Source organism: Corvus cornix, chromosome 8 (assembly GCF_000738735.6).
Source record: "Corvus cornix cornix isolate S_Up_H32 chromosome 8, ASM73873v5, whole genome shotgun sequence".
Lineage (NCBI taxonomy): Eukaryota > Metazoa > Chordata > Aves > Passeriformes > Corvidae > Corvus > Corvus cornix.
The window spans coordinates 1,258,705-1,284,107 of record NC_046338.1 but is presented as its reverse complement, the minus strand read 5'-3'; the positions used below and the strand labels follow the sequence as shown (position 1 = coordinate 1,284,107).

General features: G+C 43.8%; 1 protein-coding gene across 2 annotated transcripts in view; it reads left to right on the top strand.

Annotated features, from left to right (window-relative positions):
• MIER1 (MIER1 transcriptional regulator) overlaps nucleotides 1-25,403 on the top strand; it is a 32,293-nt gene that overhangs the window by 1,594 nt on the left and 5,296 nt on the right. For both annotated transcript variants that reach the window (XM_039555774.1, XM_039555773.1), the window contains 10 exons: nucleotides 10,645-10,669; nucleotides 11,556-11,701; nucleotides 15,235-15,402; nucleotides 18,410-18,542; nucleotides 20,159-20,223; nucleotides 20,539-20,611; nucleotides 22,207-22,358; nucleotides 22,969-23,050; nucleotides 23,980-24,074; nucleotides 24,724-24,851. In XM_039555774.1, coding sequence (XP_039411708.1) covers nucleotides 11,603-11,701; nucleotides 15,235-15,402; nucleotides 18,410-18,542; nucleotides 20,159-20,223; nucleotides 20,539-20,611; nucleotides 22,207-22,358; nucleotides 22,969-23,050; nucleotides 23,980-24,074; nucleotides 24,724-24,851 — 995 coding nt within the window. In that variant the 5' untranslated portion in view covers nucleotides 10,645-10,669; nucleotides 11,556-11,602. The remainder of the gene's footprint in view (nucleotides 1-10,644; nucleotides 10,670-11,555; nucleotides 11,702-15,234; nucleotides 15,403-18,409; nucleotides 18,543-20,158; nucleotides 20,224-20,538; nucleotides 20,612-22,206; nucleotides 22,359-22,968; nucleotides 23,051-23,979; nucleotides 24,075-24,723; nucleotides 24,852-25,403) is intronic.

Here is a 25,403-nt window from a genome sequence, read left to right as displayed (position 1 = left end):
GGACCGCATATGCTAAAACATCGCTTTATTTCCTTTAAGTATCTTTTTGTAGTCGTTAAGACAAAGGGGGATTGCTTAAAAGGTAGCGCGGTGTCCTGGGAGGGAGAGGTTTCTGGTGGAAAACGCAGGAATTCCCAGGATTTGCGGGGAGTGGGGGGGTGTTATTTGGGGATAATGGGGGTTATGTTGTGGGATGTAATGGGGATATAATATAATAACGATGGGGAAATGTGTAAAAAGCCTCTTTATGGCAGTGTTGGATTGGTGGGGGTTGGATTTGCCCATCCCAATAGGATCAGCTCTTCCCCTTTGAGGAGGGGAATTAGGGCTGATGAATGGATATTCCATTAAGTTTTCCCCGAATTATCCCCAGATCTCAATCTCGAGGCTGTTTGCTGCTCTGTGTTGACAAATGTGTTGGAAATGAAAATTTGGGAAGTATGCTTTGGAAAAGTAAAATCTGTGGGACAGGTGTTGCTTCCAGGGCAAGCTGAAAGTGTCAGGATTAGAAGATTTTACGGATGACGCTTCTTCCCTTGGAATTCCCGAATGTACAGGGATTTTTCCTTAAATTATTTTATCTTTTCCTCCCAAACCAAAACTTTAATGGACCAGTCTTCCTGTTGTTGGGACAACACGTCCTGAGCTAATCTTAGAAGTTTTAAGAACCTGCCTGTGTGGTTTTGTATCTCAAGAGGGAATCACGGGTCTGATCCCTGTGTGATTCCAAAAAATGTGGATATTAAACTCCTGCCTTCTACAAAGTTGGAGAGACAGTGGGGGCCTGTGTTCCGGGTATCAGAGTATTCGGGATCTTTGGCTTGAGTTTTTGTACATTTTGTTCATTTTTTTGTTAATTCACCCCAATATCCTGGGCTAAATCCCGCTGTTCTGCGGGCTCCCGGCGCTGTGTCCTGTGGGGCTGAGCCATGAGTAACTTCCTACTCGGTGTCACGTCCTCACGTCGACGTCACAGCAGTGACAGCACCGAGGGCTGGGGGTTTGTGCTGCCCAGGGCAGGGAGATCCCACTGGGATCTGGGGCTGGGCATGTTTGGCTTTTCCCTTCATGGATGTTGTTCCAGTGGGTGAGGCCTTTGCTACGTATCAGTCTTGATATCACACTCAGAGGGGAGCAGGAGTTTTCATCTTTGCTTTTTTGAAGGTGAATTCCTTGTCCTGTTTTGGCATCTCTGTTTGAGGTGAAGGGCCAGGAGGAGCCTTTGATCCACTTGTGGATGAGTTTAGGAGCAGCAGCACCTGGAGTTCATTCCCACCACTGAGTTGTGCAGGCAACTGTTGCATCTGCATGGAGAAACAGTAACAATTAAAAAAAATTTAATACTCTGAGTGATTTAAGCAGGAGCAATGTCCTGGATACAGTTCCCAGCTTGCTTTGTGTCCCTGCCCATGGAAAGAAGTTGGAACTGGATGGTTTTAGTGTTCCTTCCAGGATTCTGTGAACTTAGGAAATACAGAGGGAGCAGAGTGGGAATTCTCCTTAGCATGGCGTTTCCTCATAGCTCTGGTGTCAACCACGGCCTGGAGGAGCTGCAGATGATGAAAATGTGGATGGGAAGGTATAAGACTGATGTGCTTCTTGCCCTCTTTCCCATCCTCCTCTCCCAGTGGAAAATCTTGTGCTGACCGTTCTGAAGGGACGCACAGGAGCTCATCCTTCACTGAGGAACGATCCTAAAATGTTGTGGTGTAGAGATTTAGCTACAGACACCAACTTAAAAGCCCAATAAAACTGAAACCTGTTGAGTTGGACAGGAAGGCTCTTCAGAAGGCAGGGCTGAGCCTGGGTAGTCAGTGAGGGAGACCAGAAAGTGAAACTAAATTCACTAAAAGTGCTGCTTCACTTTTGCAGAAGTGATTTGAATACAGGACAGACAAAGGAAAAAAAATATTTTGAATATATATTAAATTTGGGATTAATAACCTTTGTTAGGGTTCTTTTTACTTTTACGTGATTCCTCATATTCCAACGTGAGAAGTTTGTTCCAGGCATAAACTGGAAGGAAAATATCTCTAACTTAAGATCAGCTGAAGCTTTGTGAGTGTTACAATATCCTTCTTTAAGCTGCTTACAGGGTGGTTTTGGTGGAGGGAATGCTGATACACACAGATTTTCTCCAAAATAAGTATTTTAATGCCTTCTGAGAAGAAAAGATTGGGGCTGAAAAGCTTGATTAGCAGCTGAAAGAGAATGTTTTTTGTTAATTCAGCCTTTGTAATGTTGGAGTGAAATGTAAGTGAGAGAATGAGATCTTCTGATCCCAAAACTGGAAGAGCTGGGGTCAGACTTTTGTGTTGAACAGAGGCAGCTCAATACCTGCTGTAATTTCCAGAAGTGCCGGATTCCTGCTGTTCCCTTTGTTCCGTGAAGGGATGCACCAATCCGGTTGCTACAGGCACTTGCCAGGATACTGAACATGGAAAACTAAAGGGAAGAAGATGAGGGTTTGGGGTTTTTCATTATTCTTCAGTGAATTAGGAGGAGTACCAGGGCAGCTGCATGGCAAAGAGGGTGGTCAGTGTGGTCAGAGGTGAGGTGGGAGCGTTGGGGACAAAATATCTCTGGTTTTGGGTTGGTGTAGCTTGGAATTAACTGCAGGCTGGTTTAGTTATGGGTCACGGTCCTCAGACTGGTCCTGAAAGGGGAGATCCTGCTCCTCCTGCTGCTTTTGTGTAAATGCCCCTGAACTTCCATGAGTTGGCCCATCCCTGGCTGAGAACCTAAAAGCTTCCTGCAGGAGAAGCCGCTCTCTCAGCTGAGGGAAAGTTGCCACAGGAACTGGAGCTGGAATGGGGCAGCAGGACCAGCCCTGGGGATCAGCAGAGCCTCCTCCGGGGGGACCTTGTGGCTCTGCACAAGTCCCTGACAGGAGGGGGCAGCCGGGGGGGTCGGGCTCTGCTGGCAGGGAACAGGGACAGGAGGAGAGGGAACGGCCTCAGGCTGGGCCAGGGGAGGCTCAGAGTGGATATTGGGGAAATTCCTTCCTGGAAAGGCTGTCCTGCCCTGGCCCAGGGCAGGGGTGAGTCCCCATCCCTGGCAGGGTTTAAAAGCTGTGTGGATGTGGCACTTGGGGACGTGGGGCAGTGGTGGCCTTGGCAGTGCTGGGAATGGTCTTGGAGATGTTTTCCAACCTAAAGGATTCCACGATTCCCTTCCCCATGATTGATGCTGGAACAGACACTCCTGTTTCTCCCAAACCTCCAGCAGGCAGCTGAGCAGCTCCTTGTGTTTCTCACCCATCACTGAGGTTCTTCAATTTTCTGACTTGCTGAAATAAGAACTTCAATTTTTGCTTCTGCAGAGTGAATTTCTGGGGGGTTAAAAACCTGGATTGGCATTTTAGGGTGTTAAGAGAGTATGAGAAGAAGCAGGAGCTGTCTTGGAGCAGGAGCATTTCTCTTGTGGTGTCAGTGGACAGTTACATGCCTCAACCTAATTCCTTTGAGTCCACTTTAATGGTTTTGAGTTTCTGAAAGTTTAGTTGTTTTCCACCAAAAAATCGGTTTATTAACATTGTGTGCTTTAAGAAGTCATCTATAAATTCCTATTGTCTGGGAAATTTTCCCTTTTTCTCAATGTTCTGCTTCTTTCAGCTGAGGGATTTTAAACTTTGGGAATGTCACTGAATTCTATTTTCATATTTTGAAAATTACTTCCTGATTTCTATTTTGAAACAGCTTCAGGACAGAATGCTGAAGAAATACATGCTCTGATAACTGTTCTTAGTAACCTTTTTGCATTCTTAGTATTTTTATTGAACTAAGGTGTAGTAGGAAGCAGTAGTAAAGTTCACACAGTCACTGATGTGTTTGCAAACTGAGGTGTTTGAACAGTCAGAGTTTTTGAGTAGCTCCTGGATACAGAACAAGGTCAAAATAGATTAAATCCGGGTTTCCTACTGATCTAAATCATGATTAAAATCAGGGATTGACATCAATCAATCATATTTTTCCTGGTTTGATCATAGCTGTAACTAATTGGGGGTCATTTTTATGTCATTTTGAGCAGTGTTTGTAGAATACTCCCCTGAGGTATCAGTGAACCTAGCAGAGAGCTGGGAATTCTCTTTTTTCCCTTTCTTGATGAGGGAATAAACCCCAAAGTGGTTGGTTATAGGCACGGGTTGTATTCTCTCAAGGGAAAGCTCTGGGAAATTGCAGAGAATGCAATGGCACTCTGCATTTCTAATCTTAAAAAGAGGGTGGCCCTTGGTTTATTTTGTCACAACAGGAGAGTTTTGTGGATATTTTTTGCATATGATAAAATATTGATGTTTGTGGGCTTCCAGCTCAGGACTTCAAATCCTTCCTAAAGCAGCAGAGGGATTCAGGCAGACGCTGGAATTGCTGTAAGGTTGTTTCTTTTTGAGCCTTTTCGTGACCAGAAGCCCCAGGCTGCATTAATATTTCCCTCTTAATCCATTCACGTCACAAACTGTCCATATGAATGTTTCCCTGTGGTGCCTGGCATACGACTGTGGCTGGTTTCTTCTGGAATTCTGTAGTAGGATCCGATCACTCCATAGAATCCCGGTTTTCTTAGCACGGTATTTTAGATTATTACAAGAAGTTAAGGAAGTTTGTAGTGGAAATGAATGTTAAATAGAAAATGGGGAAGTGTGGAACTGTGTGCTTCAGGTAGGGCTGGTGGAGTTCTGATTGCCTGTGGTGTCATGCTCCATAATTCTCTTGGAATGGGAAGTTCTCCTGGTGGAGTTGCAGGGAGCATCATGTCCTGTCAGCCAAAGCCTCCCCTTGGCTGCAGCTGCCTCCCTGCAGCAGCTTCCTTAGCCTGGAGCACCAGCACTTCTCCGAGGACCCAGCCCCTTGGGAAAATCCCTGCACAGTGGTGCTGGAGTGGGACCTTGGACAGAACCTGCTTTCAGCATCCTGAAGTTTCCTGTCCCTTCCTGTGACTTGGCACCCCAAGAGCTGCAGCTCCCCCTGCTCTGCGGGAATGCAGAGCTCTGTGCTCCCCTTGGGAGGGGATTTTGGGCTGGGATGGACCTGAGTCCTTTAGTGCAGAGATCCAAGGGGGGATCAGCAGCTCTCCTGACACTCTGACGTTACTGTCACCTCTCTGTCCTGCCCTGTCCCTGCTGGACACCTCAGAGCCCCTGGCAGGGCCTAAAGGGGCTCCAGGAGAGCTGCAGAGGGACTGGGGACAAGGCCTGGAGGGACAGGACCCAGGGAATGGCTTCCCAGTGCCAGAGGGCAGGGCTGGATGGGATATTGGGAAGGAATTGTTCCTGGGAGGGTGGGGAGGGGCTGGCACAGGGTGCCCAGAGCAGCTGGGGCTGCCCCTGGATCCCTGGCAGTGCCCAAGGCCAGGCTGGACATTGGGGCTGGGAGCAGCCTGGGATGGTGGAAGGTGTCCCTGCCATGGCACTGGGTGGGCTTTGAGGTCCCTTCTCCCGTAGCTCTCTCAAAAATCTCAAAAGTCAGCATTAAGGGATAATTTGGGGTGGAAGGGAGCTCAGGAGGTCTCTGGTCCTACCTGCTCACAGCAGGCTCTGCTCTGAGGTCTCCTTAGCTCACTCAGGGCTGTCTCCAGTCTGGTCTAGAAAACTTCCAAGGAAAAACACTGGGAAAAGTCCTCATTATAGAGGAATCAAGCCTCAGAAGGGAATGGCCAAGCCAGGGGACCTTTGCTGAGGTAGAATCTTCAAGGTTTTAATGATCACGTTTGGGATCTTGGGAATTCAAACATTGCACTTGATCTTTGTCCTCTGGAAGGACAGGAAGTTTCTCATTTAGCCACCAAACTAAAAAAGTACAAATCCGTGGATGTAAAGGCTTCCCTTTCAGGGATGTCACTACAGTTCGGGCTGTGCAAGTGTTCACATGTAGAACTGTAAAAGAGGACCAGAAGTGTTTTTTTCTTTTTCCCTTGCTTCAATATGTTGTTCTTTTCTCCCCAAGGTAAAAATGAGGCTTTTAAAATATATTTTAACACAAGTTAATTTGTAACACAACACAGAGAGAGAGGGAAAGCTGGGACTGTAGCCTTCCTCTTATGGAAAGGGACACATTCCCTCTGGAATAAAAGATATTATTCCCTATTTTAAACAGTTCTTTTCTCCAGGGCCAACTTAGAGGCGAGTATATTAACTTAGGGATATTTTCCTGTTGCAGAGTTCAAGACCTGAACAAACTGATGGGTTTGTCAGGCATATCGCTATCAACATGAAGAGAATTTAATTCTAGTTTTGAATTGTTTTATGTAACACTTCAAGAGCTGTTAAAGATAACTGAGTCAATTTGAACAGGATTTGTATTTGTCTTGTGGCCACTGCAGATTGTTCTGCAAATTTTAAGATGTTTCATTATTAATCACTTCTGTTAAACAGTGTGAAAGGTGTCAGCCAAGACAACAGTTTTGTGGGTAGAAGTGAAACTGTGCAGTGTTCTGTTCAGGTGTTTTTGCTGTAGGGGAAAGAGAGAAAGCTTAGTGCATTCCTTCTCCAGCTTTCATGCTTTGGAGTATCCCAGTCCATTCCAAGCAGCTCTGAAGCTTTGGAATAAGACCTGGCCATCTCCTGCCAGCGTGCGGCACTGGGAATTGCCTGGAATAAACTGTGCAAGGCTGCTCTCTCCTGAAGGCTGCTTGTATTAAATAAACTGTCACAATGCCAGTTCAGTGGGATAATTTAATTTCCATCCCAAATGATGGCGTAAGACAGATCCCAAAGTCCAGGGAGTTGTTTTAGGGGAACGCTGTGGGTGTTCCCATGTTTGACACATCCCTGCTGCATTTGCCTCTTGGCACTAAACGGTGTCTGAAGGAGACTGGCCAACTTCAGTCTGTGTATTCCATATCCATACCCAGAGAAGGTATTGGATGGGATCTGTCCCATCTATTCCATATCCATACCCAGAGAAGGTATTGGATGGGATCTGTCCCATCTATTCCATATCCATACTCTGGGAATGTACTGGATGGGATCTGTCCCATCTATTCCATATCCATACTCTGGGAATGTACTGGATGGGATCTGTCCCATCTATTCCATATCCATACTCTGGGAATGTACTGGATGGGATCTGTCCCATCTATTCCATATCCATACCCTGGGAATGTACTGGATGGGATCTTTTGGCTGGTTGTTGCTACAAGTGTCCCTAACCTTGGGAAAGGCCTGTCTTTCCTGCGACTCCCAAAAATACCTGTGGAATAAAACAGTGACAAACCAATAGTGCTGATGGTTTGTGGCTCAGTGTCTCTCCTTTTTCTCTTTACCTGAGGTTTGTTTTCTTCACCCCTCAGAGCCGGGCTTTCCTTCAAATTGTTCATCTGGAGTGTTAGCAAACGTGCTCCTCGGTGTATCCATGCAGCAGGAATCCTTGGTCACTGGAGTTTTTCCTCATTGTCCATGAGTTGGGAGTTCATGGATGATTTTTCATTCTTTTGAGCTCACAGCAGACTGTTCTCTGTTACCTTTGCTGATGGTGCAATTCACAGAACAGTTGGAGTGCGTATTGCCTGTGTATTGTCAGTATCCCATATTTTTCTCTCCTGAGCCTTGGATCCCATTATCCTTTGATAGATAGCAGCTCTTTGTTCCCACAAGTGCCCTTGAGGCAAATCCTGCTTTGTGCTTCCCTGGGAATGGCTGAGCAGAAAATGAAAAGCCACTGAAGAACAGGGGTGGCCTTTTCCTGGGAATTCCCATTCCATGGCCGTGCCATCCTTAGGAATTGGGATCTGCCAGTGCTAACACAGCCATATGATCCTTAACCAGTGCCAGGAAATTTTCATAATTAAATGCCCCCAAAGCCATCTGTTCTAGCCTGGCCAGAGCCACCACCCCTTGGAGGCACGGAATGAGACGGGCTCACCAGGCCGTGCAGGAATTGTCTTCCACAGCTCTTCAATCAGAGGATGCTCCTTCACCTTCTGTGCTGCCAGACTGGCACTGAAGGGTTTTGCAGCTCTCCCTTTTCCACGTGTCCAGCCTCAAACTCCTGCTCAGGACTGTTTGCAGCACGTCTGCACTCGTAGAGGCCCGGGATAAAGTCCTTTGGCTTGGGGAGAGGCTGGAAAAGTGGTGTCAGTCGTCTTGGAGATGGGGCTACTGCCCCAGCACATGAAGTGGCCCGTGGGCTGAGCCTGGCACAGGTGGCACAGGCACGGGAGTGGTGGCAGGAGGTCAGGGAACTGCTTTTGGCAGCAGCTGGCCAGTAATAAAGATGAGCTGGAATGTGACACTGGTTCAGGCTGGAAATAGAAGCAGGAAATGATTGGCAGCTCATCCCAGACTGGAAACCCAGGAAATGCAGACCAGAGAATCCACAGACAGGGCAGATGTGGTTGGCAAAGCTTGGGAGGGAGGAAGAGACCCAGAGGCTGCTTTCCTATAGGCTGAAAGCAAAGCCGTGGTTTTGGGGCTGGATTTTGGAGTCAGGGCTCCCTGGACTCCTGTTACCCCTGGTTTCTGTGCTGGTTTTCCTTCTGAATTGAGGCCTTTCCCCAGAACTTCCCTTCCCAGGTTGGAGATGAGGTGAATCAGCTCGCTGGTGCATGCATGGACCAGCCAGAATTCCCAAAGGATTACCAATAGGAAGCCAAGACTAACACTACTGGTTTGTAAATCCATAAACTGTTTCCCAGCTGAGACCCCCTCAAAACTCCTCTGTTACATCAAAAATTATCCAGGGAAGCTGGGAACGTTTTGGAAAAAGGTTTTTTTTCTTTGCAAAATGAGTGTTAATTTGTGTAAGGGGCTCCCAGTAACAACACATTTTAATGGCTGGGCAGAAAGAGGAGTTCTAAGATGGCATTTGCAGAATTTATTGTTTACTAAGGAAAATATTTTATCCCTCAGAATAAATTCTCCTCAGGCCCTTCCAGGCCTTTAAATCCAGCTCTGTTCCTTGGAGGGCGGAGTCATTTCTGGAATAATTTTTTGTTGTGGAATTAAGGTTGGAAAAGAGTTTTAAGATCATTGAGTCAAACCATCAGCACCACCACTAATCCGTGTTCCCACCTCCACCTGGTTTTGAACACTTCCAGGGATGCTGATTCCAACCCTTTCCCTGGAGAAAAGGGGAGGCTCTCCATGGCTTTTTTCCTGGCCTGGGAAGATTGCGTTTATTTGGTTTCCAACCAATGATTGCTGCAATAAACACATTAAGACTTTGTTAATTTTATTAATTATTCTGTATTGCATTTTATTAATTACCCAGGTTTACCAGACAAACAAAACACCAAATAGAGATCAGTCCTTGCTGGCTGATCCTGATATTCAGCTCCAGCTCAGTAATACTGGACTCTGGAATTTGTTAAGATAATCTTTGCAAATAAAGACTTTTTTGGGTGTAGTGATTAGCAAAACTTCCCCTGGTGTTGTGCAACAATCCACAGAAATGTTTGTAGTGCTTACCCACTTCATATGAATTTCTCTGGGGACACCTTAGAGCCCTGAAGGGGCTCCAGGAGAGCTGGAGAGGGACTGGGGACAAGGCCTGGAGGGACAGGACCCAGGGAATGGCTTCCCAGTGCCAGAGGGCAGGGCTGGATGGGAGATTGGCAAGGAATTCTGTGTATAATCTGTATTTTCCCTATGCTGGACATATTTTGAGTTCATTTATGCATTGTAGACTCCCACAAAAGGGAGACAGATGTGTAAGTGAATTTTTTTTTCCCAAAGAAGGTTTTTTTCTTCTCACTTTGAAGAGCTTTTGATATAAAAGAATTTCAAATTGCACAGGATTTTTTCACCTGTAGATTTTGCTTTGCTGCGTCACTAGGCCGAGTTGAGAAGGAGGCAAGGAGAAGGAAATTCCTTTAAAAAATCCTGGAATAGTAGCACAAGATTCTCCCTGAAGACAGCATTATATATTAATTAATATAACAATATCCATGGTGCCAAACAGTATCTGAGTTTGCAGGAGGTGACAGGGACTGTGGCACCATAGGGAAAAGTCAGTTTTCCTAACTTGGAAATAAATATTTCATCACTCTGGACCTGAAAAGGGTTGGAACATTTGCTTGAATTATCAAAACAAATGAGCTTTGAATGTCTGACATGCAAATTTCCCCCCAGGAGGTTAAAGACTGGCAAAGGGATAAGCAAGGAAAAGCAGGATTTTATGAAAGAATTTGTTTGTGGAGGTTATAAATATCAGGTTACCAAATTTTGGGTCAAAGAGGGGCTCTGTTACGTGGATTATTGGGGAAGCCTCATTTTCTTTATCTCAAAAATAAGATTTTTTTGGTGGTGTTTCTTGTTTTTTCCTCGCAGCTGGGTTGGAGATGAAGTTGATTTTTCCTTTATTCTGTATGGAATTCTTATTATGATTTGGGATTCCTTTAAAAAGTGTGTCCCTGAATTGGAGTAGAACAGGGAATTTGTGCTCAGCTTCAAATGGGAAGAATAATTTCTCTTAAACTGGGACTCACTGGCAGTGGAATCTGGGTTCTCCCTGGGTTGTGGAATTATACCTGGAGTTAGATCAGAGCTAAAGTTAAAGTCCTATTTACCTTGGTGCTTTATTTATAAATTTGATTATTATTTATAAATATATTTTTTTGCAGTGAGTTGCTCTGTATCAGCTGAATAATTGAATTTGTACAGGTTCAACATAGCAAAAATAATTTCCGTTATTTTCTTTTTTTTTTCAGCCTTCTGTTGAGTCTTCAAGCCCAGGTAAGTATTTTTAATAATTTCCAAGGGTTTTGGCATCCTATGAGTGGAAAAGCTTTCCAGGAGTTCCTTTAGCTGCATTGTTGTTGCCTCTTGAGGTTTTATTTCTTTCAGAGAAATAATTAATTGCTTCATAATTAAACCTTAGAGTCACCCCTCCCTGTCACACCCTTAGTGTGGCTACAAGGTTTGGAAAATGGAATTTAAATTGTCCAGGGAAAAAGGGGGGGAAATAGGAGCAGGATTGGGATTAAAAATCAGGAAGAAAGGGGGAAATATGAGCAGGGTTGGGATTAAAACTCAGGAAAAAAGGGGGAAATATGAGCAGGGTTGGGATTAAAACTCAGGTATTTGCGTGACATCTGCCAAACCATTCATCCATTCATTGCTTTGTCATTGTCACCAAATGGAACCAAAGAACTGGGGAAAAAAGGGATGAGGGAAAATAACTCAGGAATAAAATCTGCATAACTGGGAAACTTGGTTAATGGAAATTTTGGAGAAGGCGTAAGTTTATCTTTGTAGTTGTAAATGAGGAAGGTGCCCAAGAATGAAGGAGTTTTTATTTTATGAGTATTTTTACTCCCCGTAGGACTGGATTTAGGCAGGTTTGTGATGATTTAAGAGTTAAATGACCACAAATTGAATTTTCCAGGCATTAACTAGGGCCTGATGTGCAGAGAGAGGGACCTGGTCCTTCCTGCCAGGATCTCTTCCCCACAAAGGAAATTCCCCTGAATAATGAGGCAAAGCCAAAGGAGCGAGGGACGATATTTGAATTTCTGATCACAATTCTGCTTCAAATGTCACCTAAAGAAGCAGCTAAAGCAATTCAGCTCTGCGAGGCCGTGGTGTAACTAAAACCATTGTTGGAAATGTTTCCCATCAGGAGGTTCAGCAACATCTGATGACCATGAATTTGACCCATCAGCTGATATGCTGGTGCATGACTTTGATGATGAACGGACATTAGAAGAGGAGGAAATGATGGAAGGAGAAACAAACTTCAGATCTGAAATAGAGGATCTTAACAGGGTAGGTGGCCTGAAGGAGTCCCAAAGCAGACCCACACAAAACTTTCAGGGTTTTATCCCTTGTGTTTGGAATTTTAAAAAAAAATCACCTTAAACCCCTGAATAGCTAAGTAATAAAGAGGGAGGAAAGGGGCTGAATAAATTTATCAAAAACTGGGGAAAAGAAATGGCACATAAATATTAATAATGGATAAAGCTGTGCTTGGTTAGTTGCTTTTTGCATCTATAGGATTTGCATTTTCGAACTAATATAAATTAAGATATCCTCTGACTAAACTTGTGTATTCCAACTGCACCTGAGTAGTGCTTGTAGATTTTTATTTAAAGCCAAAACCCTCATAATTTTACATTTCTTGTGCATTTGGATACAAATATCTGTCTAATCTAGTGGAGCCCATAGGAGTATCTTCATTTAAAGGAAGATGCAGAGGAAATGATATCCAAGCCCTATTTAGCATGAGTGATTATGCCAATAGCACTTTAAATTAATTTAGTGCATTTAATCAATATTTCCAGTGGAAATGATCATTTCTTTCTGGCAATTCCAGGTTCTGCTGTCACTTCTGTATTGTCTTAAATTATTTCTCAGGCAGGAATAATATTCTTAAATTACCAAGTAGGTTCATTATAAATGCAAAGTAATTTAGATGCTGTCTGTGGCCTTGTTGGCCTCCAGAACAGATCATTAATGATTCACAGATGAATATTTGATGTACAAATCCTATTTAGCTTAAGTGATTCTACCAATATGGCTTTAAATTCATTTACTCCATTTAATCTATATTTCCAGTGTAAATTTCTAGGTTGATATTAATTGGAAAACATAAAGATAAATAAATAGTTGGTGAATCTAAATATGCTTCATGTCGATTAAGTGAGGAATGGAGCTCCACATGTCTCACATGGGGTTTAAATTGAAAATGTGCTTTTTTCCCTTCATATTTTGTGTAATTCTTTCACCACATTACAACTCTTCAGTTTATCCCCTCATATCCAGTGGTTACCTCGAGTTGTGGGTAAATGTTAAATAAATACATAATTTGTATTATTTATGTTTGTATAATTTTATCTTTTTTCAGACATGGGTGATAGGCCATTTAGTTCTCAAAACTGCTCTCAGGATAAATGCTATCCTGTGTTTTTCCCCCAAAATTTACCTGGATTATTTCAGATTTCCCCAGTCTGGGAATGTCCCTGATGGAGCAGTTCAGCCCTGGCAGTTGGGTTTTGCAAAAGCATTTTTGAACCTTGGTGGTTGTCATAAAAACTCCCCCTTCCTGTGAGGGTTGGGATCTTTCCTGCTCATGGATTAAACTCTGGTGGGTCTGGAATGTGCTGGTCCTTGAGGGCCTGGGATTGTTCACCTGGAGAGGAGAAGGCTCCAGGGAGAGCTCAGAGCCCCTGGCAGGGCCTGAAGGGGCTCCAGGAGAGCTGCAGAGGGACTGGGGACAAGGCCTGGAGGGCCAGGACCCAGGGAATGGCTTCCCAGTGCCAGAGGGCAGGGCTGGATGGGATCTTGGGAAGGAATTGTTCCCTGGGAGGGTGGGCAGGCCCTGGCACAGGGTGCCCAGAGCAGCTGGGGCTGCCCCTGGATCCCTGGCAGTGCCCAAGGCCAGGCTGGACATTGGGGCTCTGGAGCTCTCCTTCCACAGAAGGAATTTCAGTGTCTTGGATAATCCTTGTGATTTTTTTAACCTTTTCCATTTTTGCAATACCCTGAAGTGATACAGAAATCCCAATTTGTGTTTTCTCTTGGAGAGTTGCTGGTCCTTGGAACTCTGGGAATTGGAATGGACTATTTGAAGTTAAGAGGCTTTACCTGAGAAAAATATTATAAATACAAACCCCCCTTTCCTAGGTAACGCAGGGTCAGTAATATTCCTGTTCCATAATTCACAAATACCTACAAATTCCAGTAAAAGTTCTTTCTAATTCTCAGCTCTATAGGATAGGAGCACTTAAAGAAAGGATATTCCTTTCCAAAATGTACTGGAGGACATTTGGATAATTAAAATACGATTTTTCTGCTAGCTCTGCTGCCAGGTTTAATTAAGACCACAGGCCTTTCATGTTGTCTGTGTCAGTAAAATATTAATTCCTCACTTCTAAGAGTTCCTCCCATGCACTGACAGGATGGGGACCAAGGAGTCAAGAGGGAAGGGGAGAACATTTAATTCCACATTATTTGCATTACTGGGAGTAAAACTTAACCAAAGAGTAGAGGAATAAGTGGTAGGATGGCTTAGTTCTTTGAAATGAAATAAAATGAAATAACATACAATACAATACAATACAATACACAGACAATGAGTGCTGATAACCCCTGTGTCACTCTTTTTACAGAGCACAGCTAACCCCACTCTTGTCATTGGAATTGTTGGGATGTTTCCAGGAATTAGATCAGTGCAGGCCCTTAAGATAGGAAGTCTAAGGTCAGCCAGTAACTAAAAATATCTGATTATCAGCCAACGTGTACATTAAATACTAAGAAAAACTATTTAGAGCAAGCAGACACCTCCAATTAATAAACAAAGGATTTGATGTTTTGAGAGAGAATTTTTAAATGATCCCTGAAAGTTTCTGCTCTGAAAAATCTCCTTAGGGATGACTGTCCTGAAGGCTGGACACTGAGGATTAAAAGTAGTAAAGGAAGTAATTAGCAGAGCCAGCAATTAGTAATTTTTATTAATAAAGGTAAGAGTTTGGGAGCCTCTAAATTTGAGAAGTGGCAGTATAATTTGAAATGTCTCTTCAGAGTGGACCAGCCTTTTAAGGATTTTTAAATAAAATTTTCTAAGATTTTCACAGATTTGCTTTCAGCTGGGGATGGGTTTGTAGCCAACCAGCTTAAAATAAACATGAAACAAACATTCCTGCTCTCCTTCCCTGGGTATCAGGTGATCCCTCACCCCATCCAAACCCTCCTTGCCTGAAGAAGGAGAGGTACAGGGACACTGAGAGGTGCAGTTTGGGTGGAATTTTACATTCAAGCATTGAGGAACTCTGTGGAATTGTCCCTGGAGCACAACTCCCCCTAAGAAGATCTAATTCCATGTTCCAGCCAGGTATTGCAAGTTCTGATGGAGCTGAATTCTTGGAGTCACTGCAGGAATTCCTGCCTTGCGCTGGGACAGGTTCCTGCCTCGCAGGATCTCAGCTGTCTGTGTGAAGCACTTGCTGCTGACACCCATTTTATCCATTTTCCCCACAAATTTGTACTAAATAGCACCATTTTCCCAGCTGGTTTGGGGCAGTGGAGGGAATACCAATAAATCTTCCAGTAAGGAATGTGTTTGCTGTGGGTACTGAAGGTGTTTGGTAAAACCGAGCCCCTTTAATGGGTTTGTGGCTCCGTGGAGATCCCCTTGGTGTGGGAGGTCTGCTGTAAATAAATCGAGGATTGGGAAAGAAATTATCCTGCACAAAAGCCCCCCACGTTTTTCTTTGGTGGAGAGGTGCTCACCTTGATGCTGTAGAGCAGTTCCTGTGGCATTATCCCTGTTAAATCCCAGTTTTTGTTTGGCTGTTGCCCAGGAGAGCGACATGCCCATCCAGGAGCTGCTGAGCCGCTACGGCTACGATGGCACCGTGCCCCTGCAGGAGGAGGAGGAGGAGGAGGAGGAAGAGGAGGAAGAGGAGGAGGGAGAAGATGATGATGATGTTGATAACGATGACAACAGTGGCTGCAGTGGGGAAAACAAAGTAAGTGTGTGCTCATTTGCATATGTAAATTCATGGCTTGCATGCATGTGCTACTCAATATCCCAGGCTAATCTGTAATAGAGTTGATTTTATAAACCTTGCTTTACTAATAAGGTTTATTCTGATTTACCTATCTGCATTTCTCTTAATTGCTCTTAATTCCATCTCTCTCATCCCAAACTGAGGCAATTTAAAATACATGGATGCAGCAGCATCTAAGAAGGGATTGGAATTGGCCTTCAGAACTTCAGCACTGACATTTTAAATGCCTGCAGACACCTTTAGAGATACAACTGAACACTTCTTTTGAGGTGGAAAAGCTGATTATTGAAACTGCACAAGGGTGGAGCTGGATTAAATGTGGTTCTGGGTGTTGGAAATCCTGCAAGTTTTCCAACTTGAACGTTTAAATTGTATTTTCCCAGCCTGGTTGTACTTGAATTAACTGAACCGAAGTGTCTTTGCAAAATGTTTAATTTTGAGCTTAGCATCTTCAAACTCCTTTTCTGTGTTCTCTCCAAATAATTTTCTGATTTTAGAAGAGTTTCTTCTACTTGGAATTTAGACTCCTGTCATGGGCACAGCTGTAACTTCTCCATCACTACTGCATCCTGAATTCCATTAAAATACAAACCCCTTGGCATTGTCAGCGACACAAACGCTGAGGCATTAGTGGAGGTTTCATTACCTAATCTGGCTTTGAAAAAGATCCATTCTGGGCTTTTGGTACTTCACCTATTTTAGAATCCCTGGAATGCCACACAGAGATGAGGAATGGTACATCTGATTCAGGAACTGAAGTTCCTGGGATTTACAGGCTCCCTTGACAGATGCTGGAGAAGGTTGTTATTTGTGGGGGCTGAATAGTTCAAAAGGAAGATCCATTGTTAGATTGTACCAGGAAAGGTTCAGGAAGCTGGAGAGGGGGAGAAACTTACATAACATGAAGGATGCAGGAAGAATTCTTTCAGGGAGAATTCTTTCAGGAAAATTTCCTCATGGAAAGGGTGGACAGGCTTTGGAAGGGGCTGGAGTCCCCATCCCTGGAGGTGTCCCAGGAACACTTGGATGTGGCACTCAGGGCTCTGGGCTGGTGACAAGGTGGGGATGGGGCACAGCTTGGACTGGATGATCCTGGAGGGCTTTTCCAACATCAGTAATCCTGTGCAGAATCAAACTAAGGCACAAATGTTTGTTTTGTTGTGCTCAGTGCTGCTCCTGACGTGTCACTTCCTTCTGTGTCCTCACTTTTAATTCCCTCCTGGTACAACTTCCATCTTGTGTGTCCTCAGGACTCTGCAGTGGCTGATTTAAGGCCCTGCCTGTCCTGTCCCTGTGTCCCAGCAGAGGAGCCACCCCTGTCCCCCTGCAGGGCCTCACCCTCCTTGGGGACAGTGCAGAGCCAGTGCCTTGCTGCCCCTCAGCAGCCACAGCTCAGGGACTGGCCCAGTTCTCACCAGTTTAGCCCATCCCAGCCCTGCACTGGGAGCAGGCACTCCCCAATCCCAGCCCAGTTCACACCAGTTCAGCCCATCCCATCCCAGCCCTGCACTGGGAGCAGGCACTCCCCAATCCCAGCCCTGCACTGGGAGCAGGCACTGCCCAATCCCAGCCCAGTTCACACCAGTTCAGCCCATCCCATCCCAGCCCTGCACTGGGAGCAGGCACTGCCCAATCCCAGCCCAGTTCACACCAGTTCAGCCCATCCCATCCCAGCCCTGCACTGGGAGCAGGCACTGCCCAATCCCAGCCCAGTTCACACCAGTTCAGCCCATCCCATCCCAGCCCTGCACTGGGAGCAGGCACTGCCCAATCCCAGCCCAGTTCACACCAGTTCAGCCCATCCCATCCCAGCCCTGCACTGGGAGCAGGCACTGCCCAATCCCAGCCCAGTTCACACCAGTTCAGCCCATCCCATCCCAGCCCTGCACTGGGAGCAGGCACTGCCCAATCCCAGCCCAGTTCACACCAGTTCAGCCCATCCCATCCCAGCCCTGCACTGGGAGCAGGCACTCCCCAGTCCCATCCCAGTTCACACCAGTTCAGCCCATCCCAGCCCGGCAGTGGGAGCAGGCACTCCCCAGTCCATCCCAGTTGGATTTTAGGTGCCTGGGCCCTGAGCTGGCTCGGCTGGGCTGGGAGTTCAGAGCTCCGAGGCACAAAATGCAGCTGTGGGGGTGGAATAATTGTATAAATCATTGAAGCTTTCCCTGCAAGTGCTCATCTCTGCACAGCCTATTTAGCTCCCCTGCACTTAGCTGGGTTCTATTTTTAATCTGCTTTAAGCTGCACATGTGACAATGCTCTGGTGGCTGCTGAAGGTGCACATCAATGTGTGCTGGGCCTGATGCTCCAGGGCCACGAGCAGCCACTGTGTGTGCAACATAAAACACAGCAAGGGCACAAACAGCGTGCTTTGAAGTAGAAAAAAAAAAAGATCTGTTAAAAAAATATTTATGATTTTCGTTTTCTCTGCTTGTAATGATTCCCATAGTTGTGGTGGTTTATCCTCTCGTAAAGGAATTGATTCTAATTTTTGATCTTGACTCAGTGGACTGAGCCAACCCTGCTGTTCCTGTGGAGTTGAACCACTCTGTGCACATGAATTTTTATGGAAGATACCATTTCCATCTAAATCCCTCCTCTTTTCATTGAAAATTCATAAGAAAGGACTTTCAAGACCAAAGTAAAATTTAAAGTGAAATGAAATCCAGTGAAAACCACAAAGATTAAAAAAAGCAAAGATTAAGATTTCATTTGGGTTCATATTTCTGATTTGTTACAGTCTGGCTGTTCTATTGATCTGCTTCAAATCCTGCTCAAAAAATAACCTCAGGATGTGTTCACACGTTGAAATGGTACATTTGTGGTGGCTCAGCCTGGACAGGCCACAAATAAAAGAGATTTGGGGTTGATCTGTTGATAATCCTGGCAAAAATATTGTCACAATCACATTTCTCACTAGCAGGGATAACTGAGCTGCTGTTTATTTTTTTCCATGTGTCAGGAGGAGACCATAAAAGATTCCTCAGGGCAGGAAGATGAGACCCAGTCCTCAAATGATGACCCAGCCCCATCTGTTGCTTCTCAAGACCCCCAGGAGATCATTCGCCCTCGGCGGTGTAAATATTTTGATACAAGTAAGTCCAGTTTAATAAATCTCAGTATCACTGACTTCTGGTAAGCTCAGCTCCAGTTAAGCCAGTATTCTGTGCCACAAGTGCATGTTGATCCCCAAAAATACTGAGTTTTCCTCTTCATGCCACTGCTGTTGATGAGAATTATCCTCGAAACAAAAGGCAGAAAAGTCCTGGTTTTAGCTGAGTGCTCTGCTGACTCTGTGTGAGGAGGGGAGATGTTCTCTGGTCTTAGAAGAGAGGATGAAATTCGGGGGAAAATTGAAAGTTGAAATTTTACAGATTAAAATTAATTGGTGTGCTCTGATTATTTGCCAAATCCTGTGCTCTGTCCTCATCCAAATGAGCTCAGAGTCCACCTGAAGGGAAAAATAAACTGAAATTTTCTATGAATAGAACCCAGATTTCCTCACAAACAGGAAAGCAGTAAAATCTGGAAAAGGCCAAGAATTGTTAACCCTGAAATAATGAAGAGGGGGGTCACAAAGAAGAAAATTTGCTTCAAGAATTCCATGTTTGATTCTGTTGCCAGCATTGAACTGATCCTTTTCTCTCTTACTTTGTTTACAAACTGATTTTGCATCCACTACTGGTGTAGCTGTCCCTTCAGGCAACTCTGATTTCCCTGGAATCTCCCCTAGTGGGATCTGAACCTTTTGAGCTGCTTGGGACAGCAGATATTTTACCTTTCTGTAATGAAAGTGACTTTTGGTATTTGAATTCCTTGTGTTCTGTGTTTGAACAAATAAAAGGTTCCTCACCATACCTTACTCTTGGTATTTATTAGTTATGACTTTGTAGGAATGCAGTTTTTAATCTGGAGTTTATTTAACTCCAGAATTGCCACGGAACCTTTAAATTTAAATGAACAAATGTGTGGCTGTGCAGAGGACTGCAGATATCTTCCATAAATTCCTATTTTTAAGCATAGAATTAACTTAATTCAAGTGTATTGCGTTAGGTTTGGGGGGTTTTTACAGCTTTCAGCTGTGTAAAAAATGTCATTTGATGCATAAATAATTTTAATGTTGCTATATCATTCAGTACATAAACCAGCACCTTGTGAAAGGCAACTGGCCTATATCATAAAGAGCTTAACATTCCTGGCAATCCTTATCCCAAATAATCTGTTGGAAGGGCTGTTGTGCCTAAATCCTAAATCCCAGGAAGACACACTTCCAGATTTCTCACACCTCCTGCTGAGATCTGCCTTAAATTCCCTGACAGCTGGAAAAGAGCAGCAGGAACTAAGCCAGGAGCTCATGGAAAAGGGGTTGAAACCTGCAAAAATATTCCCACAAATTTAGAATAAACTTGGATGTGCACCATTCAAAGCTGAAGGAGAAGAAATCTAAATGTAGTAACACGATTTAGGGATGTGTTTATTTGTGCCTGAACTTCTCAGATCCTGTTGTGTACCTTAATCCAAATGTGGGTGGGTCGTTTTTTAATCTTGTCACTGCTGAGCCATTAATGTTGTCCCCAAAAGTGTCCCTTGCTCTGGTGGGGCAGAGATAAGGAGGGAGGGAGGGAGCAGAGCGGGGCTGGAGGCTGCTGGGCTCGGAGGCCTCTGCCACCCCTGCTCTTCCTGGCTTCAATGTCTGCAAAATTTCTTGTAGATAGTGAAATAGAGGAGGAATCTGAAGAAGATGAAGATTATATTCCCTCAGAAGACTGGAAAAAGGTAAATACTCAGCCTGTATTTCATGGATAATAAATTAATCTGTTACTGGGTAACTCTGAGCTCTGTAGAGCACCCAAATCCTCTGTGGTTTTTCCCCATAAATAAGAGAGTTTTGATAATGAGAAGTCTTTGAATCCTCCCCAAACAATCAGAAATCCATTTCCATGTATCTGTTTGAGATTTTTGAGCTGTTCTTTGCATTTTTAAATTTCAAACAATGAAAGTTTTAAGAGGGGAGGAAAAAAGATGTGGTTGTGCTCCTGTTTGCCAACAAAAAATCTCAGGGTTGCTTCACTTCTTTTTATTTCCAAACAGGAAATCATGGTGGGCTCTATGTTTCAAGCTGAAATTCCAGCTGGCACCTGCAAATACAAAGAGAATGAAAAAGGTGAGACTTGACCATTATTGCTGTTTGGGATTAATGTCTAATTAGGAGAAAAAAAAGATTTGATTGGTGTCATGAGCCTTGCTAATGACAATAAATAAATGAGTGACAATTAGAGCCACCATCTCAAATTATAGCTCATCCTGTACTTCATGAGGGCGAGAGGAAGAGGAAAAGAAGGATTTTATTCCTGGCCTGATGCCTCTTGAACCCTTGGATTCTGATTTAGCGATGCACACAAGCTGTAACCTCTTCACTCATAGATTTAGGGAAAAAAACCAGCTAATGGAGAAATTGTCTTTCTGGAACTGTATTAGCACATTGAAAGAGGCAAAATGGTACCAGCAGCTTTGATTTTCACGTTTTGTACCTCTTCAATCAGCAATAAAAAGTTCTACTTTTGTAGATTTTTTTTTCCCCAGGAATTTTTCACCTTGTCTCAACCAGAGGCTTTGGCTGGATCCTGTCAGGAAAGGCAGATCCAGTTTAAACCCAGCTGTGAACATGGAGGAAGCCAATTTTCCTGCTCATTCAGCCCATTCCTAAGAATTTGCTCCCACTGCAGGTCAATGAGGATGGATTTTCTGTAGCTTTATATAATTTAGTTTTTAAATAACCGGCACAAAACCAGGAGCCTTCCTAGAATCCAGCTTTATACTCAATTATCTCATTGCCCAGAGAGGTTGTGGCTTCCCCATCCGTGAAAGTGCCCAAGGCCAGGCTGGACAGGGCTTGGAGCAGCTGGGATAGGGGAAGGTGTCCCTGCCCATGGAATTGGATGGGCTTTAAGGTCCATTTCAACCCAAACCGTTCCAGGATTCTCTGAGGGTTCCTAGAGTTCTTTTTTTCTTGAATCAGCAGCCAAACTGAGTCAACTGAGTTGTACCCTTTGAAAGAAAAACCTCCCAGAAAACTCTTGGGAGCTGTTCCCAAAGTGTATCCTGGCTGAAATGAAGCTGCTTTCTTTTGAAGGCACTTCATCATTTTCTTTGCCCCTTTGAGAGTTTTTATTTGTATTTATTTCCATGTTAAAATACTTTTTCCGAGCAGAGATTCATCTCTCAACCCCTCTGTACCTCCCTTCCTGTGCTGACCATGCTTTCCCAAGCATTCCTCTTGGAATCAATGTTCAAATTCCTTTCTTGCTGACCTTTCTAAGGTTGCTGGAGACCACAGCCAAGGTCTGGATATTTTTCTGCTTTAATAGCCAGAATTTCACTTTATTTTGCTACAATCCAAAGCTTGGCTCTTCCAAAATAAAACTTGGAGATAATCAGGGGATATCTCACTTGGCCCACGTTTCTCCATTAATTTCAGTTTACTGTGGCTTCCCTGCTCTCAAACTCCTGTGGAGGCTCTGGAAGAGGTGGAGATTAAAATTCTGGAGTTGCAGAATGAGTCCTATGATCCAGAACCCAGACTATGCCAGGGATTTGAAGGCAAAGTACAAAATCCAAGTCATTTGGATCTCTGCATCCAGGAGATTTTACCTGTGTGTTCCCAATTAATGGTGCTCCAGTGATCTTCAGGTTTATCAGAGACAATAAATGTCTTAATAATCACTTGATTTTCTTGTGTTCTCCCTGGGGTTTATCCAGTGTATGAAAATGATGATCAGCTGCTCTGGAATCCTGACTTTTTACCAGAGGATAAAGTCATAGAATTCCTAAATGAAGCCTCGAGGCGCACGGGAGAGGAGAAAGGCCTGGATGCAATTCCTGAGGGATCCCATATTAAAGACAATGAGCAGGTATAGAAAAATAACCACAATGTGTCGTTTATTTTATAGAATTAATCATCCTTTTATTTAATTTTACTCCCAAGAGTTAAAATTGTGCTTGAGATGGTTTTATTGCTCCTTGTGGAAATAGAAACGATGAGGTTTTTACCTCTCAGTGAATATTAAACTGTTGACTTGGGCTTAATGCTGGTTTATATAAAATAAATATATAATAGAAGATAAATAAAATCAAGGCTTTATTTTCTATATAAATCTGTGTGAGTTAATTCTCTCAGGTACAGAATTTTTCAGTTACGAAATTTTCAATTCTCTATGAATGCACACTTATTTTTTTCTTCATTTATTCTTTTTTTTTCTTCATACCCAAAAAAAGCCCTACCTCAATTTTACAAATGTGTGTAGTGGATGAAAAAGTTGCAGTGCTTTGCCTGGGTATATTTTTGTTATGTAAATAGAGATTTGGGAATTTAGACACAGTAAATGCATCTTAAATTACACTGCATTCATTCCAAGAGTTTAATCTAAACAGGTATCAGTGATTTTCTGAGTGTGCTGCTGTGGCACAGCATAATTTGGGTGGTCTCTGGAGTGTTAAATGTGTGGATTTTCCTCTCTCCAGGCATTGTATGAACTGGTGAAGTGCAATTTTGATACTGAGGAATCATTACGAAGGCTGAGATTTAATGTCAAAGCAGCCAGAGGTGAGCGTGCACTGAAAAGGACTTTGTTTATATTCCTGAATTTTCATTTTATTTCTCACCCAGGCTTGGGGTTTTGCTGTCAACAGGCTGAGAAGGTTGATTTAAGCTTCATTTAAATGCAGCCTCAGTGAATCTCTCATTGTTCTCTGGGAGAATGGAATCAGCAGATGTGTAAATTCACTTCCTGTCCACAGAGCTTGATACAAATATCTGTGGCTTCAGCAGCAACTTAAAATTGAAAATGACTTCTTAACAACTCAACTGTGCATTTTGTAGGTGTTTTTATTGTGCTCTTCTAGAGCTTTCAGTCATCAAAGTGAACACAGCAAATGTGAGACATAAAATGAAATCATTCTAAAGGAAGGAGCAAATAAAGCTTTTATTTTACCAAGTGCAGCATTGAAAACCCTGATCTTAAAGGTGCTGTGGGAGCCTTGAGCATTTCCTGTGCTGTTATTGATCCCTGCATTCAAACAGCAAACTGAGGAACAACAAACTGAGGGAAGAAGACAGGAGCTGTTTTCCCACACATTGATCTGTTGGTGCTGCTTCCCAACCTCTCCCGAGTTCCCTGGGCACGGCACGAGGCAGCAATGATCAAAGAAATGAGATTACTTTGTTCTCCCACTGTTTTAAACCTTATTTACTTGTGACCTGAAGAATCAATGAGGCCAGATCATAATCAGTTTATAGCAGTCCCTACAAACCAGCTCCTGCCAGCAGCCACATTTCCCTATCTTGTCCTTAGAAGGGAGAATTCCCATTATTATACTAAAAGGTGAAATTCCTGGAAGTGGTTCCTATGGAGTCAGCAGCTGGAGAAAGGACCCTGCTCATCCCAGATGTTTTCTGTCACTTCAGTTGGCTTTTAGTGGCTTTTTAAATTAAATATTGTCTTTCTTGCATTTTTATTTTTGATTTTCCTATAGAAGAATTATCTGTTTGGACGGAAGAGGAATGCAGGAATTTTGAACAAGGGCTGAAAGTCTATGGCAAGGATTTCCACGTGATTCAGGCAAACAAGGTAAACTCTAAGTGCAATTCTCACTTTTTACATTTTAAAACCATGTAATTGTAAATAAATTAATTTCCTTGATAAAGAAGTGAACAAAATCATTTTATTTTTAGCTGTAGAATCCCAGAATCCCCAAATGGGTTGGGTTGCAAGGGGCCTTAGAGATCCCATTCCACCCCCTGCCATGGGCAGGGACACTTCCACTATCCCAGCTTGCTTCAGCCTGGCCTTGGACACTTCCAGGGATGGATCCAGGGGCAGCCACAGCTTCTCTGGGCACCCTGTGCCAGGGAGGAATTTTTTCCCACTATTTTCAGCCAAATTGGTTCTCAAAGCCCAGAATTTGTAACTGTGAAAGTGCAGAAATCCTGCAAAACTCCTGTGGGAAGAGCTGCCTCCCTGGAGCCTGGCTCTGGGCTGAAGAGACTCTGGCCACCCTTGGAATATTCCTCCTGGAGCTGTTCCTTGCATGACATCTCCAATATTTTTAGAAACACCCTTAACTTCCATTTCTGGGCCTTTGAAATTCTGAGCCAAGAGTGTCCACTAATCCAAGCAGCTTTGACATGGAATTTCACACTTTTTGCTGGAAATGCTGGCTCTTTTTGGCCCAGAAATACCTTTAAATTCACGAGGACTTGCTTGGCCCCTGTTCCAGGTGCGGACCCGCTCCGTGGGGGAATGTGTGGCCTTCTATTACATGTGGAAGAAGTCGGAGCGTTACGATTTCTTCGCTCAGCAGACCCGTTTTGGGAAGAAAAAATACAACCTGCACCCCGGGGTCACGTAAGATGTGCCTGATTTCATCATTTCATTGTCATGCTGGGGTTAAATCTGTATTTCATCCTGCTCTCAGCTGAAAACTGAGGGGTTCAGAGGCGAATTTGCAGCAGGAAACAGCCAAAGTGTAAAAAATGTCATTGGTGTGTATAAATAATCTGTAAAATACATTTATTTGGACTAAGGCCAACACTTTGCATTGAGCAGCAATTTGAGTTTTGTTAGAATTCCGTTGGTTTTCTTTTTAAATGTAAATAGGTCTTTCTTTTCAATGCTTGTTTTAATTAAATATGTTTTGTACAAAAGCAGTAACCACAATTTCAGGTGGAATTTGTGGTGCATTGTTTGTCAGTCATTCTGGCCAGCCCAACACCAAGTCCCAGGGCATTTGGGGTATCCATAACTCCTTTTCCCATTCCCGTCCTGGCTGAGGAAAGAGGGAATGTGTGAGCAGAGCTGCATTCCCAGCTCAGATCCAGCTTGTTCTCCTGCCCTTCATTCCAAAGCTCTGATCTGGCTGTCCCACTCTTTCCACTGCCTCTTGCCAAGCTTTTTTAC